At 39.0% G+C, this 17678-nt stretch overlaps 1 protein-coding gene across 1 annotated transcript in view; it reads left to right on the top strand.

Moving 5' to 3' along the window:
• Positions 1-1000: 1000 nt before the first annotated feature.
• The window catches only part of ATP13A5 (ATPase 13A5), an 83451-nt gene continuing 66773 nt past the window's right edge, over positions 1001-17678 (top strand). Inside the window, exons 1-7 of the mRNA XM_064476965.1 lie at positions 1001-1005; positions 1228-1471; positions 2332-2478; positions 2695-2765; positions 2871-2951; positions 12539-12608; positions 15246-15380. Coding sequence (XP_064333035.1) covers positions 1001-1005; positions 1228-1471; positions 2332-2478; positions 2695-2765; positions 2871-2951; positions 12539-12608; positions 15246-15380 — 753 coding nt within the window. The remainder of the gene's footprint in view (positions 1006-1227; positions 1472-2331; positions 2479-2694; positions 2766-2870; positions 2952-12538; positions 12609-15245; positions 15381-17678) is intronic.

Raw genomic sequence — 17678 nt, 5'->3', positions numbered from 1 at the left:
GTAGAGTAACAATGTCATTCATATTCAGGAGCCCTCTGGGTCATCTAAATACACTAAAACTCCTATTTTTGACATTTAAAAAGCAATACTATGAATTTATTTCATTGTAGAGGATGGAAACTATAAATTAGATTTAATTAAGCAAATTGCCTATTTGTCTTCCCCTAAAACCACATCCACATCTCAAGTCTTAACTCATAACAAATGTTAACTAATCTATTATTAGAACTGGAAATATTTTCAGCAGGTAAATCTCAGGGTAAATACCTATAAGTTGTCTTTTGAAAGTCTTTCATGCCCACAGATAATCTCTTAATTTATATCATCCTACTGTGTTAGAAAATAGTACACTTACACTTTCAGTCCTTCTCAATCATATATTATAAAACAAATCTGAATTTGAATAAAGGAAGATATGTAAGTATGTACTCAGCCATAAAAAAGAAAACAATGCCATTTGCTGCAACATGGATGGACCTGGAGATCATCATTCTAAGTGAAGTAAGCCGGGAAGAGAAACAAAAATACCTTCTGATATCATTCATATGTGGACTCTAAAAAAAAAGGAAGAAAAAGAAGCAAATGAGCTTATCTATAAAACAGAAACAGACTCACAGACATAGAAAATAAACTTCTGGTTACCGGGGGTACAACGGGTGGGTAGGGATAAATTGAGAACTGTAGATTTGCAAATACTAACTACTATATATAAAATAGGTAAACAACAAATTTCTTTTGTATAGCACAGGGGACTATATTCAGTATCGTGTAGTAACCTATAATGAAAAAGAATATGAAAATGAATATATGTATTTAATGTCTGATTGAAACACTATGCTGTACACCAGAAATGGACACAACATTGTAAACTGACTATACTTCAATTTAAAAAAAGATATATAAGTATGGATCATATCAGTCATAATTTTATCTTCCTCCAGGAAATTCATATTAATAATTTTTTAAAAACCTCATATCTAAGGTAAATCTGGTCCAAAACATGAGGTATTTTATAGAAATCTGAGGTGATGCTTACCAGTATTTAGAACCAGATAAGTCTGCCCACTCCTTGCTCCTGCTGTCTGACGTTTTAGTCCCACATGTCAGGGTAGCAAAATAGGTCCTTCCTTGTTTTTTTATGCTATCAGCTGACAGCTGTAAGCAATCAATTTGATTCAACCAGCCAAAACCAGATTTCTCCACCAGCCAACACCCCTGCCTCTAAAGTTTGTGTCTTGGAACAAAACGATGTGTTTATGTGGGGGGAAAAAAGAGTGATCTTTTATTTAATCTCCAGGAGGTGTTTGGTTACCAGACCCGAAATCTACGCAGAGCCCTCTGCCTCCTAACCTCTGTGCTGACGTGTGGAGCCCTTCTGCTGGTGTTCTACTGGAAGCCCCAGTGGAGGGTGTGGGCCTCCTGCATCCCGTGCCCCTTGCAAGAAGCAGACACTGTTTTGCTAAGGACAACGGTGCGTACCCTTCTGTGTCACATCTGTGCCACACCTTGTGACTGGCCAGCATTCCAGAGTGGATCTCCCTCTATTTGAGAGTTTCCTGGGGGGAAGGTATAGCTCAGTGGTAGAGGATGTGCTTAGCATGCATCAAGTCCTGGGTTCAATCCCCAGTACCTCCATTAAAAAATAAATATTAAAATAAATATTTAAATAAACCTAATTATCCTCCCCTCCAAAAAAAAAAAAAAAAAAAAAGAAAAAGAGTTTCCCTGTCTCCAAATAAACATGGGAAAACCATCTCTGCTATCTATTTCCCATCTCTTACTTCGACCCAGGAACGAAGGACAGTTCCTCCACGTCAGCCTGGAGAAATTTTTACCCTGACAGGCTAATTGTGAGCGCTCTTCGCCATTACCCGAGCAGGGGTGTCAGTGTTATAGCTCTTAAAGACACAACACGGGAATGTTTGTTCAAATTTTCCAAAAATATGTATTTTGAGGGAAATTACATATTTTAAACATCTAGGTGTCATTTTAAGATAGCCAGAAACTCTTCTGGTTTCAAACTTTCTCGCAAAGTGTATCTTTCTCCTTATTCCCTAGTACAGGGGTTCTCAAATTTTAGTGCAAATCAGAATTACCTGGCGGGCTCCTTAAAACACAGACTGCTGGCCCCACCCCAGAATGTGTGATTCAGTAGGTTTAGGGTGAGGCTGAGAATCTGCATTTCCAGAAAGTTCCGAGAGAATGTTGACGCTGCTTTCTTGTAGCCCAAACTTCGGGAACCACTGGTCTAGCACTTGGTAGGTACTTGGTTGACTGAGGGCTTTATTGAATAACACTGGAGAATATCATGGGCTGGACTGTCTTCTCTAGGATGAATTTCAAAGATATACAAGGAAGAAGGTAATCTGCCTCTACTTATCCATGCTGAAGTTCCCTATAAGCAAGAACCCAGAGGAACCCGTGGTGGCTGACTGCCACTCTGTCATAAACCAAGCCGTATTAAAGCCAGAATTAAAAGTAAGTGATTTTAAGAGTGCAATGTTATGGCATGTCTTTGCTAAAAATAATAATAATAATAATATTTATTAAATGGAAGTTCTGAAAATCTGGGAATTACAGCCTTGTCTCAAGGAAAGTGAGAGCCACGTGGGGACCTGGATTAAACAACCCTCACCTACCCTGATGGGCTTTACTCTGTGAGTGACATCTGTTCTATTGCATTTGTAATTGCAGCTGCGTTGTATCCAAGTGCAGAAAATCAGGTATGTTTGGGACAACTTGGAGAAGAGGTTTCAGAAAGTTGGGTAAGTCCAAGTTTTTTCTCAGTGCTCATCGGGATATAAGGGAAGAACAGCGATTGGTTGAGTAGCATGAACTGAAGTGCGGTTCCTGTCCTGACCACATCCTAGGTTGCTCGAAGATAGCAACTCCTGCCATGACATCCATCATACGTTTGGGCTGGGTCTGACTAGTGAAGAACAAGAGGTCAGGTAGGTTTTTGTGGTACCCCCCGAGAAAACTCCGCCAGCAGAACTGAAATTTCAAATAGCTTATGATCAGTGAATTGTTGACATAATGCTTCATCAACTTCAATAACCCCAGTTCATTTACCAGCGTCAGAGAGATAGTCTTAAATTATTCTCATCTTAGACAAGCTTATTAAAAAGAAAAGAGTAAAAAAATGCAATCAAATTACATTGGATATTTTCTCTCAGGACTGTAGAGCAGTATTCTCTGTGTTGTCTTTTTTCTTTCCTTAAAAAGATCTTGAGTCATTTCATAAACAGCAGCATCTTAATTCTCTAAATCCTTGGAGAGACAGAAAGACAATATAATGGCTGCATCTTACTACGGAGAACCAGCCCTGGAGATGAGAATTTTGTCTGTTCAGTTAATTGTGTTATTCACCACTGTATTTACAGCACCTAGAACAGTGCCCAATTCATGGTAGAAACTCAATAGATATTTGTGGAAGGAATGAATAAATAAATGCACTCATTGATCTGTTAACTAAACTCCTCAAATATTCCAGGCATTTTGCAAGGCGGTAGGGAGCTAAGGATAAATAAGACTTAGTCATCATCCCAGAGACATTGACTGGCTAGTGGGAAAGACAGACAAGGGTAAGTGGTACAGTTGTGAGAACTGTAGATGCACACAGATTAGGGAGTAATAGTGAAATAGTAGCACTGGAAATAGACTACTCATTAACTCACGTGATCTAGAGTCCCTGCTTCTGTCATCTATAAGTTTGAAATGATAAATCCTAGTGAGTCTGCCAAGTCAACCATCGCAAGACTTCCCAAGAATCTTATTAATCACCTTCATCTCTTGCCCAATTTTAGGACAAGAAGAAGGATCTGCCTGACCTTCTTCACAGTTAGTGAAAAATACAAATTCTCAAGCTAAGAAGCAATCTGGTACTTAAAAGACAGGCTCTTGGGTCCTATTCCATAATTCTGATTTAGTGGGTAGAAACTAGGGGGAGTGGTGAGAGAAGAAATTCTGCATTTTTAGCAAACACCCCCGTGATCTGTATTCACACCAAGCCTGAGAGTTACTGATCTGTTATTGTTTTCAAGTTTTCCCTCTGAACAGTATGAAAAATGAACCAGGCATCTAGACGATGACAGTATTACAAAATGCCTTAGAAATGGTATCATTATATAAGATTTCGGATGCAATGCTTAATACATTGAAACAGAAAAAGTTTTCAAAGTCATTAAAAACATATTGGTTTAATAACATTAAGCACAAGACATTGAAAGGATTGATTGATTTAGGAAATAGAGTTGATAAATGTATCAGAGTAGGTATACTCTGCCTAGGAAACCATTTCCACAGGAAAGATTTCCCATCAGTGTAGCCACCTCATGTTTGTTCTTATATCTCAAGTGCCAAGCTTTAATAAGCATCATACATAATTAAATTTAGATCCAGTCCACACAATAAAGAACTTGACAATCTAATAGGCAAGACAAAGGGTATAGTTTCCCAAATATGAAGAATAGAGGGGATAATCTACTTAGAAACATAAAGTCATGTTTTATTTTCTGAGTTTTTCTATTTGGAGAGTAAAGAGAGTAAGTAGAATGTGGAACATCTGCCCCCTGCACCCAGTCTTCCTCCTTGTTTTTTAGTGGAAGACTGAAGACTTTTTTCAAAAACTTAATGTGATTGATTAGTTGGTTGAGTAATATCTTACCAATTTCCTCAATGAATTTAAGCTTGCTGGCATGAAAAGCAAGGACCCAATATAAGAAATAAAGAAAGGGAAATACATAAAAAAACCTCTAATTATGAAAAGCCACAAGAGTCTAAATATATCCTCTTTTAGGCTTCCTAGCAGCCGAAGAGAAAATGCACAGACGTATGTAATTCTCATTTTTCTGTTGCAAAAAGCAAATTAAGGCATCAAGAGTGATAACTTGTCCCTTAAATCACCAGAGGGCATCAGGAAGAAAGCAGGCAAATTATTCCAGAGGTTCCCTGCCACATAATATTTGTCTTTCTCTTTCTGGCTTACTTCACTTAAAATGACAATATCCAGGATCATCCATTTCGCTGCAAATGGCATTATTTCATTCTTTTTTATGGCTGAATAGTATTCCATTGTGTGTATATGTGTGTGTGTGTGTGTGTGTATCACAACTTCTTTATCCAGTGATTTGCTGATGAACATTTAGGTTGCTTCCATGTCTGGCTACTGTATATAGTGCTACCAAGAATATTGGGGTGCATGTGTCTTTTTGAATTAGAGTTCCCTCCAGATATATGCTAAGAAGTGGGATTGCTGGATCATAAGGTAATTTTAAGTTTTTTAAGGAACCTTCATACTGTTTTCCATAATGGCTGCACTAAACTATTTTCCTACCAACATTGTAGGAGAGTTCTCTTTTCTCTACACCCTCTCCAGCATATATCATTTGTGGACTTCTGAATGATGGCCATTCTCACTGGTGTGAGGTGATACCTCAGTGTATTAGGACAGTTTTGGGATGACTCTTCATCTTCTTTCCACTCAGCCCACCCTGCTCCTGCCTCTTTTGTTTAGCTTCCTGAAAAGAGAAGGGGAACTTTCTGGCAGTACAAGTCCAGGTACCTCCTGACTGGGGGTAGGTTCCAGACCAGCCACCTTGCTGGTAACCCAGAACTCGGGAAGGAAAAAAGTGTTGATGGATATGGTTTTCCAATTTCTATGATGGGAATGATCCAACTATGGCTGATTTCAATGTGACGTCACTGACCATGGAGCTGTGAAGAGGTGCTCACAATTAGCTCAGTGATTCCACAGGACCAAACTTAATTCTCAACGCTTGTCACACCATGGGGCAAAAGTCATGTCTGTTGTTACGAGAAGACAGAAATCATCTGGGGGACAAACAGCAGAGGAGGGTGGATTTTCCATCAGTGCTAAGCTCCAAGCTGGTGGAGGCTGTTCCAGAAGAAGAGAAAAAAAGAAGTAAGAGGAAGGCAGTGTCAACTAAAATAAATGCAAAGCCTAAAAGTTAAGAGTCATGTTTTATTTGGCAGGAGGACTCGAGCCAGGATGACAGCCTCTCAGATCGCTCTGAGGGATGGCTCCCAAGAGGTAGGGGAGGAGCTAGGATATATAGGAGCTTTACAACAAAGTCCAGGTAGTTGGAACAATAAAAGATTACTTGTTATCTAAAGAAAACCAGGCATCTCAAGTTAAAGAATTTAGTGCTTTTCTTTGTATGGGAGGAAGCAAACATTTGGGCTCACTGAATTCATTCCTTTTACAAGCACTTAGCTATCTAGTACCAGTATCTTATCCTTTCTTCTTTTGAGTCCCCTCAGAGGGCACCACTGTGAGTGGCTGCAGAGGCCAGGCTGCAGGCTTGTCTTCCCTGGGGTGTGGCGGCGGCTGATGACTTGATGGCTTCAGCATTCTTTGTTTACTTATACGGTTTGCAGTATTTTTCCATTCACAGCAGGAAAGAGAGAAAGAGATTCGGACTTCTGTGAAACCCTCTTCTCTTTCTCCTCACGTCTTGTGGGGAGCAGAAGTCAGAAAAGAAGTCATGGCTATGTACTGTGACACTTATCCCCTTGGAAAGCTGCAGCCCTAGAAAATAGCCCAAATGTAGACGCTCGCCCATCAGATCAATTCTTTGGAAAAGAGTTAGGAAGGGTGGGTTGAAGTAGAGGAGTCTGGCCTCACTAATTTTTCTGGAAACCAATAAGTTTGTCTCAAATCTTAGCATTTGGTTAGAAGTCAGTAACTTACTTTAAAATATAACCCTTGGTTCTATGGCTCTGGGGCCACTGAAAGTATAAAGTCATTTAACTCCAATGCCTTGTTTCGGAGCAAAACCTTATGGCAGCACAAGTTAGCCTGAGTCCTGGGTCTCCCTGGTGAGATGCTGCCTGGGGTTTCTCCCCCTCCCCCCACCCCCACCCAGAAACCCTCCTGCTCCTCTACTTTCTGCATCCTCCTGTCTGGGAATACTCTGGGCACTTCCCCCAAAAAGATGACCAGAAGTGCCTCACTTAGCTCACATGTACAACATGAAATTCTACAAGAGTTTGATTTTCTTTGAGGCTATCTGAAAATGTGCTTTAGGGAGTGAAAGAAATGGACAGGTCACAGGTGAGGACTGATATGAAAACCTAAAATGACTTTGTCATTTGTAAATCGAGCCTTCTCTATATAAATGTTTCATCAAAGTATAGAAGCAGCTTCAAGCACTGTTAAAATAGGGATTTTTCTCCCAGAAAGCGATTTCTCAAAACATGAGAACTTTGTTATTATTATTTAATGTGAGGGCTCTAAGACCAGCATACCTGTTACATTCTGCAAACCCCAGCAACTGGATGCCATTTCCAGGCATCTGAAAATTTCTTAGGTCTCCCTTCCTTTATAAAGTGGGTGCATTAGGGGAGTGAAAGACTAACTAGCAGAATCACCTGGGGACTTTTTTCAAACTCTAATAAACCTGCTCCCTAAAAATTCCAAAATTCATGGAAGTGGGTCATGCCAGAACCCCCTGGCTTAGCATTAACTGTTTGGAAAACTATAAATCATTTTCTCTGCCAAGGACTCAATTGGTAGCTTATAAAGAATTGAAGTAGACAGAGACATACAAAACAAACTATGATTACCAAAGGGGAAAGAGGAGTTTGGGATTAACATATACACACTACTACATACAAAAGGGATAAAAAACAAGGACCTACTGTATAGCACAGGGAACTCTATTCAATATCTGGCAATAACCTATAATAGAAAAGAATCTGAAAAAGGATATATATATAATTGAATCACTTTGCTGTATACCTGAAACTAACACAACATTATGAATCAACTGTACTTCAATTTAAAAAAAAAATGGAAGCAGAGTGGTCACATGCAATTTGAAAAAGCTTATCAGTGATTCTGACATGATCCTCCTGCCTATAGTCTTCACCATCTGGAGCCTAAACGGCCTAGCATACAATATACTCTCAACAATTATTTGGTGAATAAATTGATGAATGAATGAATGAATGAATGAACAAATAATCAAATTGAAAAGAGATACAGACCATCCCCAAAGAAAACATTCCCAGTCATCCATGCCTGGTTTTTCAGGAATAAATACCTTCCAGCAGATTTACCAATATCTCATGGTTGCAAGAAACCTCAGTGCTCCTTCAAGTCTAGCTCACGGCCAGTGCAGAAATGCCCCCATAACCTTCCTGTCAAGAAATTCTTCGATCTCTTCTGGAGAGGGACCTTCTACCTCCATAGCAATGATTCCCTTAATGAATAGTTCTGATTATGAGGTAAGTCTACCTAATCTCATTCAGACTATTTAGTTTTGGAGACCACCTGGAATAATTTCAGGATCTCGTTTCTCTGCCAGCTCGTCAAATTTTTAAAGTCAGAGCATGTCCTGTCCTTCATTCCTTGAACTTTGCTCACGTGACCCAGCTTCAAGCCTCATATTCCAGTGGTTGCTCAGCCATTGGTCAATGTCCCGGACAGTCTGCTTGGCTTGCACTGAATTTGAGATGAGTACATGATCCCTCAACACACAGTACTTTTTGGCAAGACATAGTGGAAAAGATGAAGCAGCCAGGGCATGCCAGTCTGTGGTCAAACATGACCCTAAAGAGGATCATAGACAGGGAAGTATGAATCCGCGGCATCTCAGTCCTCGTGAGACCTGAGCCTCTCTCCCTTAACAATAACATCAGAAACCATCTCACCAGACAAGGAAAGGCAAAGAGCATAGGGCACTTGACTTGCTCCTTTCTTTTTTTTTGTTTTGTTTTGTTTTGTTTTTAATTTTTATTTTTTTTTTTGAAGTCTAGTTGATTTACAATGCTTCAGGTGTACAGCAAAGTGACTCAGTTATATATATATATATATATATATATATATATATATATAAATGTGTATATATATACTTTTTTTGTAAATATGCAGTCTTTTTTAGACTCTTTTCCATTATAGGTTATTACCAGAAGTTAAATATCATTTCCCATGCTTTACAGTAGGTCCTGTTGTTTATCTGTTTTACATATAGCAGTGTATATCTGTTAATCTCAAATTCCAACTCCATTCCTCCCCTCCCCCCTTTCCCCTGTGGTAACCATAAGTTTGTTTTCTGTGTCTGTGAGTCTGTTTCATGTCTGTAAATAAATTCATTTGTATTATTTTTTTAGATTCCACATATAGGTGATATCATATATTTGTCTTTCTCTGTCTAATTTACTTCACTTAGTATGGTATTCTCAAGGTTCATCCATGTTGCTGCAAATGGCATTATTTCATTCTTATGGCTCAGCAGTAGTCCATCATATATATACACCACATCTTCTTTATCCATTTGTCTGTCAATGGACATTTAGGTTGCTTCCATGTCTTGGCTATTGTAAATAGTGCTGCTGTGAACTCTGAGGTCCATGTCTCTTTGAATTAGTATTTTCTTTGGGCATATGACCAGGAGTGAGATTGCTGGATCATAGAGTAACTCTATTTTTAGTTTTTTAAGGAACCTCCAAACTGTTATTCATAGTGACTGTACCAATTTACATTCCCACCAACAGTGTAGGAGGGTTTCCTTTCCTCCACACCCTCTCCAGCATTTATTATTTGTAGATTTTTTATGATGGCATTCTGTCTAGTGTGAGGTGATACCTCATGGTGGATTTTATTTGCATTTCCATAATAATTAGCAATGTTAAACATCTTTTCATGTGCCTGTTGGCCTTTCTAAATTGCCTTTCACAGCCTGTGTGCTCCTGTAGTTCTGTACACAGGGTTTCAGCCTTGTTAGGGGAAAGGGCATTCTAGTCATGGGTCACAAAGGTCCTCATTAATTATTTCCATTATTTAGGGAACATTCTCTGTGTCAAATACTGTGCCCTTAGATGCCAGAAAAAAACAAAAGTTGAGAAAGCTCCATCTCTGCCATTAAAGAGGGTCTAGGAAATTTGAGGGGAGGGACATATGTTACAATTCAAAGAGGTACATGCTGTTATTAAGAAATGAAGGTTTTGTCCATCAATGGATGATTGAATAAAGAAGATGTGGTATATTTATATGATGGAATACTATTCAGCCATAAAACCCGACAATATAACACCATTTGCAGCAACATGGATGTTCCTGGAGAATGTCAGTCTAAGTGAAGTAAGCCAGAAAGAGAAAGAAAAGTACTATATGAGATCGCTCATATGTGGAATCTAAAAAAAAAACAAAAAAAAAACCATAAATACAAAACAGAAACAGACTCACAGACATAGAATACAAACTTGTGGCTGCCAAGGGGGCGGGGGGTGGGAAGGGATAGACTGGGACTTCAAAATGTAGAATAGATAAACAAGATTATACTGTATAGTACAGGGAAATATATACAAGATCTTGTGGTAGCTCACAGAGAAAAAATGTGACAATGAATATATATATGTTCATGTGTAACTGAAAAATTGTGCTCTTCACTGAAATGTGACACAACATTGTAAAATGAGTATAAATCAATAAAAAATGTTAAAAAAAAAAGAAATGAAGGGTTGTTGGAGGCAAGAAAAATATTTGATCGTGCCTGTGGGGATAAGCAGGACTTCAACTACAGTTGCCATTTATTAAGAACTTGTCATGTTCTAGGCACTTGTGCTAAATGCTTTACATATTTATACCATATGCTACTGATAGCAATTTCATAAAGCATGTACTGTGAGGTATTCCATTTTATAGCTAAGGGAATGGGAGCTCACACCTCATTCATCCATTCATTCATTCAACAAAAAGTTTCTCAAGTGCATTTTGTGTATTAGACCCTGTTTCAGGCATTCAGGATGTACCAGTGCCCTCTAGAAGCTTATATTATAGCGGAGGATCCACTCTATTGTTTGCATGCTTGTTAACGTGTAAATAATAAGGTGTAACTTCAGATTATCAAACACCCTATAAAGAAAAATGATATCGGTTAAGGAGCGAAAGAGAATCTGAGTTGGGTGGTCAGGGTAGCTATTTTAGATAGAATTGTTCAGGAAGCCTCCATTAAGATGTTACCTGAACAGAGGCCTGAATGAAGAGTGGAAGTAGTCATGGAAACATGTGGGGGAAGCTGGCTCCAGGCAGAGGGAGGAGGAAGTACAAAGGATTAGCTGAACTCAGAACTCGAATTTGGATGTGTTGGATCTTGAATTTCTCAACCACTAGGATCTATTATCAGAAGTGGTTCTCAGCGGCTAAGTAGGCATTAGCAAAGTGAAGGACCTGGGGAGGGGATGCCAAGGAGAGAGACTGGGGGAGAGAGAGGGAGAGAGAGATTGAACCAAGTACAGGATTCTGAGGAGTTCTGAGACTTGACAAAAATAGGTTATTTCCGCAGATTCTGGAAAAAAAATCCTACCCACCAAAGTGGGGTTTGAGTTATGACCCCTTCCTGGTGTGAGGTTTAGGGATTTCTGAAGTCCCTAACACAGCAGCACATGCTGTTTGACCTCACTGCTTCTCAACATCTTTGAGCCACAGTGATTTCACGCATGGAGTCAGAAGACCTTGATTTGAGTCCTCGCTGACCTTCAAACAATAAATGCATTTGGAATAGCATGGCAGAGAAGTCAGACAAACTTGAGCTCAGCTCCCTGTCATACCCTGGACCAAAGATCCGTCCTGCAGCTTTTCACCGTTGGTCCTTACTGAGGCAGAGTGTGAACTGGAGTCATAGAGACCATGGTGGGAAGCCTGGCTCTGCCTCTTCCTAGCTCTGAAACTCTGAGAAAGTTACTTAGTTTGTCTGAACTGCAGTTTTCTTTATAATAAAGATGATAATATAAATCTCCTAAGGATAATGTGATAAGTAAAGGAGAAAGTGCATATAAATGGTTAAATGTGGGTTCTGACATTGTCATCTCTGCTTAAAAGTTATATTGTGATTAATATTAGATATATGCACCTTTGTCAAAACACCCACACTGACAATAGTTCTTCCCATTGGCAAAGTGGGGATATCAGTTCTTTCCTCTGGACTATGATCAAATGACAGAATCTTTTGTAAGAACTTTATAAATTATAAACTGCTATGCAAACATGAGGGCTTCTTACTGTAATGTACATATGTGTAGATTTACAAGGTGTTAGCCATAAAGACCATATACCATCTTCCAGTTCATTGGCTCATTCCTTCAAATATTCATTGAGTTCATACACTAACAACCTGTCCTGGGTGCTGGAGATACCAAGGTAAGATAGATACAATCTCCAACCTCAAGAGCAATCCAGAATGCTTGAGAATTCTGGGAACATCTTTGTATCTGTGTCTTTTTAGCTGTTCTTAGAGTATAATCAAATGATTTTAAGAAACTCAGATGCCTTTCTAACTTCATTTTGATCCTTGGTTGTATTGTACTTAAGATATTGTTTAACCAGAAAAACAACATTGTCCATCATGTACTTTCATTTAAAAATATGTTAGTATTTTAAGAATGGCACATTAATTTTTGACTGAAGGTACAAAGTCCCTAAAGTGTAGAGAAGGGACTTCTGCTTAGCGTACCTTGTACTCGCTTATTGACAAGCTTGTAGGTGTGACACTAATAGATGATCAATCTCCTGCAGAAGGTTAGTGTGCGGGCCCAATGCCATTGAGGTGGACATACAACCCATATGGAAGCTGCTTGTTAAACAGGTAACTGTTTTTATTTTTGCAAAAAAAACCAAAAAACAAAAAAACAACTTCTGTTTTTTACTTTTTACTTCCTAGTATTCAGGGAAATCTTAAACACATGAATACTTTGAAGAGGAAAAAAATCTGTATTTCATGCAACTTTATTATTTGGCAACAGTTTTCCCATTTTTAGTTTATTCTTTTCTTGCCTGCTGAGGTTTTAAAAATATTACTTCTTATATATATATTTATTCCAGGATTTCTAACTGGTCCTTTTTCATAGCCACTTGTCTCAAATTCAAATTCACTTTACAAATCTCTTCCCAGTATGAGGGACGATTCCCATTTTATAATCTCCTGTTTGTTTTGTTTTCTTCAATTTTTGGTGGTAGGTGTAGCGGGCGGGACTTGGGGAGTATTGTTACTCACGACCTCTGAGGATTTAAGAAGTAATATTTTGGTCTTTTTCATGTTGCTCTATTATATCCATTTTCTTGAAGGTGACTTTTTCCTCTGTTAGTGGGGTTTTTAATTTATTTGTTTGTCTTTTATTTTCTTGTGAGCTTTGAAGCTATTATTCTTGCTAACCTCGCCGTGGGTGGGACTTTCCCTTCCTCCATTTTTTTCTTTCTCTCTGTGCTCATGCCCCCTCCTTGGCGACTCTGCGTTTGCCTCTTAGTGGTCCCCATGGGTCCCCAGTTCAGAACTGGGGCCAGTATTGGAGGTTTGAGCTCTGTCCCTAAGGATGCAGACCCTGAGCCAACTTGAGGCTTGGCCGAGGTCACAGCTGCACCACAAACTTGTCTCTCCTATGCCGCCCTCTGCTGGTGAACCCTGGCTGGTTGTTACTTTCCTCAGCCTCTGGGACAGGGGAAACCCATCGTTACTGCTGTTTCCTTCAGCAAGCCTGCTTTTTGTCCCCTGCCACTGATGGGACTTTAATTCCCCTTAGCATTGAGCTCCTAACCATTGCCCTCCAGTCCTTGTGTGAAACCGAGCAGACGGATCAATCAGTGCTGCACATTTCTAGTCTATTTCCACCCACAAAGATGGCCATTTTGGTTTTTAGCATGGTCATTTTTTAAAAATGCATTTTTATTAGACTTTTTTTTTTTTTAAGAGCAGTTTTAGGTTCACAGCAAAATTGACTGGAAGGTTCTGAGATGCCCCATATACTCCATGCGTCCATGTATGCACGATCTCTCCTACCATTACAAAGCAGGCCGCTTTTTAAACTCCTTCCCTCAAGTACATTTTCAAATTACCAAAGACTCTCTCAAGTGCCAGTCTGGTCTACTTTTAAAGAAGTGCTCATATTTTCCGGCACTTATTTATTAGGCCTTTAGTAGAAAAAAACAAAAAACAAGTAAAACTACTTCTTCACATTTGATTTCAAAAGAATCTTGAACAAGGGAACTAAATTAATTAGGATAGGTTTGTTTCTCCTACAAGAAGTATTTAACCAATTTTCTACTGCATTTATACAAACTCAAAATCATATTATCATAAACGTATTATCTACAGTTAAAGCAGTTTATGCCAAGTAGAGAGAAGAGCTATAATTTGTAAGAGAAGTGTGTTGCAATGGAAATAATAAAAACATTAAGGAACATGAGCTTTTTTTTTAACATATAAAATACATCCAAGGATTTAGGAATATTTTAAGATATGTCCTATTAGCTTATTAACTGGATGTCAGTTCATTTTTAGGACGAAGATAGAAATGTATTTAATATATTAGAGAATGACAAGAAGTAGAGGTAGGAAAGAGTGGCACTGACTTTAGGTACTGCTTCATCTAGTTCATAATAATTATACAGAGCCCTTCACCAAGAAAAGCATCCTTGCTTTGTTCAGGTGGACTCTTTAATCCATGCTACGTGGGTAAGTCACGGAACCATCTCTAGCTCCCTCAGGTTTGCCCTCTCTGTTATTATTAAGTCAGTGGGACCAAAATAGAGACCTTGAGGGAATTTTAAAAAGTTGAATAAATTATTTAGAGATCAAAAATACCTGCAAGGGTGACCAGCTTTGGGGCTGGTGATACATTCTGCCCATACTCTCCCTGCAGCTTTGGGCGAGACTTTTCTCTTCCCTGGATAAGACTAGCCCTCCTCACTCAAGGGGAGGCCCATGTTGGCTTGACTGACTCTCAGAGGGTCTTGGTTAAACCTGAGACATGAGAGTATGTTATTTTTAAACGAATGACCTGGATAAAAGCGGAATCTTGAATTTTTAGTGTACAACCTGACTACGTTTGCAGTATGTGATTACATGAAGAAGAAACCTGCAATAAAATTCCAAAACTGAAGTTTATTTTAAAAAGAGTCTGAATCCTGTTTCCCCTCCATTATGGGTAAATCTGCTTAAAAAGGTAAATTGTTAGAAATTTGTTATTGGTAAAATATTTTTGAAAATTCAAAATAAATAAGAATGATCAATTTATTGGCATGACTCTGAGTGATTAAGATACATTTGCTTCTGCTATGTCACATTCTGTGTGCTTGACATTGTCTTCACTGAAATTAATGGAGTTCTAAGTGAATTCAATTGTTGTATGTTGGAAAAATTGGAAAAAAAATCTATCAAGAAATGACGTCATCTTGACTGCCATTAAGGTCCATGTAAGTGACCCACACACTGTTTTTGCACCTACAGGTTTTAAATCCATTCTATGTGTTTCAAGCCTTTACCCTAACTTTGTGGCTGTCTCAAGGTTACATCGAATACTCTGTGGCCATCATCATCTTGTCTGTTATCTCCATTGTCTTAAGTGTGTATGATTTGCGACAGGTAAGAGCAGAAATCTTAGTTGGACTCTGTATTAGCTTCTGGCTGTACAAGAAGCAAAACCTATGGAATTTCCGCTGAGAGCAAAGAGTTGCTTTGCTAGACATAAGTCATAACAAAGGAAAAAGTAAAGGCTTACTAAACATCTCAGAAGGAGGGCTTCAGGAATACCAGGTAGATTTAATCGTCTTTGCAAACTGATTATCAGCTGAAAACATTGAATGATATTGAATACTATGTTTAGAAGGACTCTAATTCTGCGTCTGAGTGGTGTAGGAAAGACAACTGTGACGGATTAATGATGACAGCCTAGTATCTTTCCATCTCTCTTGCCATCATTGTTTAGAGCCATTTAAAATTTTCCTTTCAAAGAAAACTAGTCTTCGAAATGATACAGCAACACATTCTGAGTTGGAATCTCACTGAATATCACTTGTATCTCCAAAGCTTCTCTAAGTCTCAGTTCTCCACAGCATCTTTCTGGAAAATGTTCTGCTACGTTGCTTAAGATTCACCAGGCTAAGTTATGAAGCAACCTGTAAAGTCTGTCTCACTGTATCTGTTGTGTATTTTTGAAAACTTGACTCCGGAATTAGATTTTTAGTCATGGGGAGCAATAGTATTTGTGTCAAGCCATCAATTCTACTGAAGTAGTCTAGTCTCAAACTTGCTCCTTCATCTAGAGAAGAGGAAACTAAGATACAGGGAGCTTGTTCAGGTCACAAAGTGGGTTTGTGACAAAGTCAGGGTTTCTGGCTCCTCATAAGTGAAATTCTACTGTGTGTGCAGTATTTCCTTAGCAGAAAGCCCTTTTCAAAGTAGCATATAGCTGGGGAAGACAGTCAAACCAACGTGTGAGAGGAGCGATGCATTCTAGCTGTTAGTAGAGTCAGTAAAGTTCTGGATGTATGTCAGTAAGGCAGACGTGGAGGCTTTTAAACAAACCCCACTGAAAAAGCCCTTTTATTACTCATCTGTTTCAGTCACTCAGCAAATATCAGGTCTAAGATTGGCTTTTTTATCTGGTTGTAGATCCTACAGATTTTGAGTTATGAAGTGTTGGATGACAAATCAAAGAAAGGCGATATATATCTAAAGGGTTAGAAAACAGGACCTCAAAATGAAAAGTTAAATGAATGGAGACACTTTGAGCGAGAGAGTGAGGATGAGAAGGGCTTTGTTACATTTGTTTTCTTGCTTTTTTATATTGAGTTCCTGAGTGTGTTTCTTCACCGACTAATTTAAATCCCAGAAATATTAACAGTGACCAGTAACCTGCCTTTGATGGTAGCAATTTCTTTCTGTCTAGCTGACGAGTCAGGTGAAGAATGATTGTCCTTCTGGTGAACTCTGAGCATTTGAACAAAAACGGGAAAGTAGACACCAGGACGATAAAAGATCTGCCACATTCTGCTCAGCCACAGGAGGAAACAAATGACAGTGTCCCAAACATTTACCTTTGTCATTTGATAGACGTATGTAATATGAGGCCCCCAAATCAAATTTCTAGTTGCTGGGTTTTGAGAAATCTTTGCTTTAATAGAATATGTAATTTGATGCCAGCAAGCCTCTCGTGCTTCCCGGCTTATGTCAAACATGAGGGAATACAGTCCTTCTTTTATGTGCTTCATGCTGTTGGGAAGACATATGCACACAATCACCTGAGTGTATCATCACAGACCATCTCTGGGTTCTGCGGAAAGATACAGAACGTTCTGAGGACTTTGGGCAGAAGGTCTTATCTAGTCAAGTCACATTTTCCTTCTCGCTACTCCTACTTGCGTTCCCTGACACTGTTTGTTACTTGACACTTTAACAGTCAGCTTCCTTATCTGTGAGATGTGTGTGTGTGTTCAATGTTATTGCTGCGAGAATTAAATGAAACCATGCATTTGAAGTACTTGTGTTCCTGGTACATATTAGGCACTCATCAGATTTGCTGTTTGTTGCCACTGATATGGCTGTTGCTGCTTTAATTATTCTTCCTGTAGTGGGGGATATAGGCGGTGGATGGGAGGGGGCACAGAGACTGAAGGGAGGAGCTCTGACTTGAACGAGGAAGTAGCATGGGAACATCGCAGGACAGGGCTTCTAGAGACCACTGACTCATTCACTGTGTGACTCTAGGCACTCCTTTCTCCTCCCCGAACTCACTTTCCTCAGCTGCAAATGGCGGGGGGTGGGGGTTAAAATCTGTTTCTTTAGGTCCTACCTTTTTAGAATTCTATCATTTTGCCAGGGCCACCAATAAAGCATGAAAAATACATTAAAACACTAATAAGAAACTTTCTGGGCACTGGA

The sequence above is a fragment of the Camelus dromedarius genome, chromosome 2 (assembly GCF_036321535.1).
Source record: "Camelus dromedarius isolate mCamDro1 chromosome 2, mCamDro1.pat, whole genome shotgun sequence".
In the NCBI taxonomy this organism is placed as follows: Eukaryota; Metazoa; Chordata; class Mammalia; order Artiodactyla; family Camelidae; genus Camelus; species Camelus dromedarius.
This window is presented reverse-complemented; position numbering and strand designations above follow the sequence as displayed.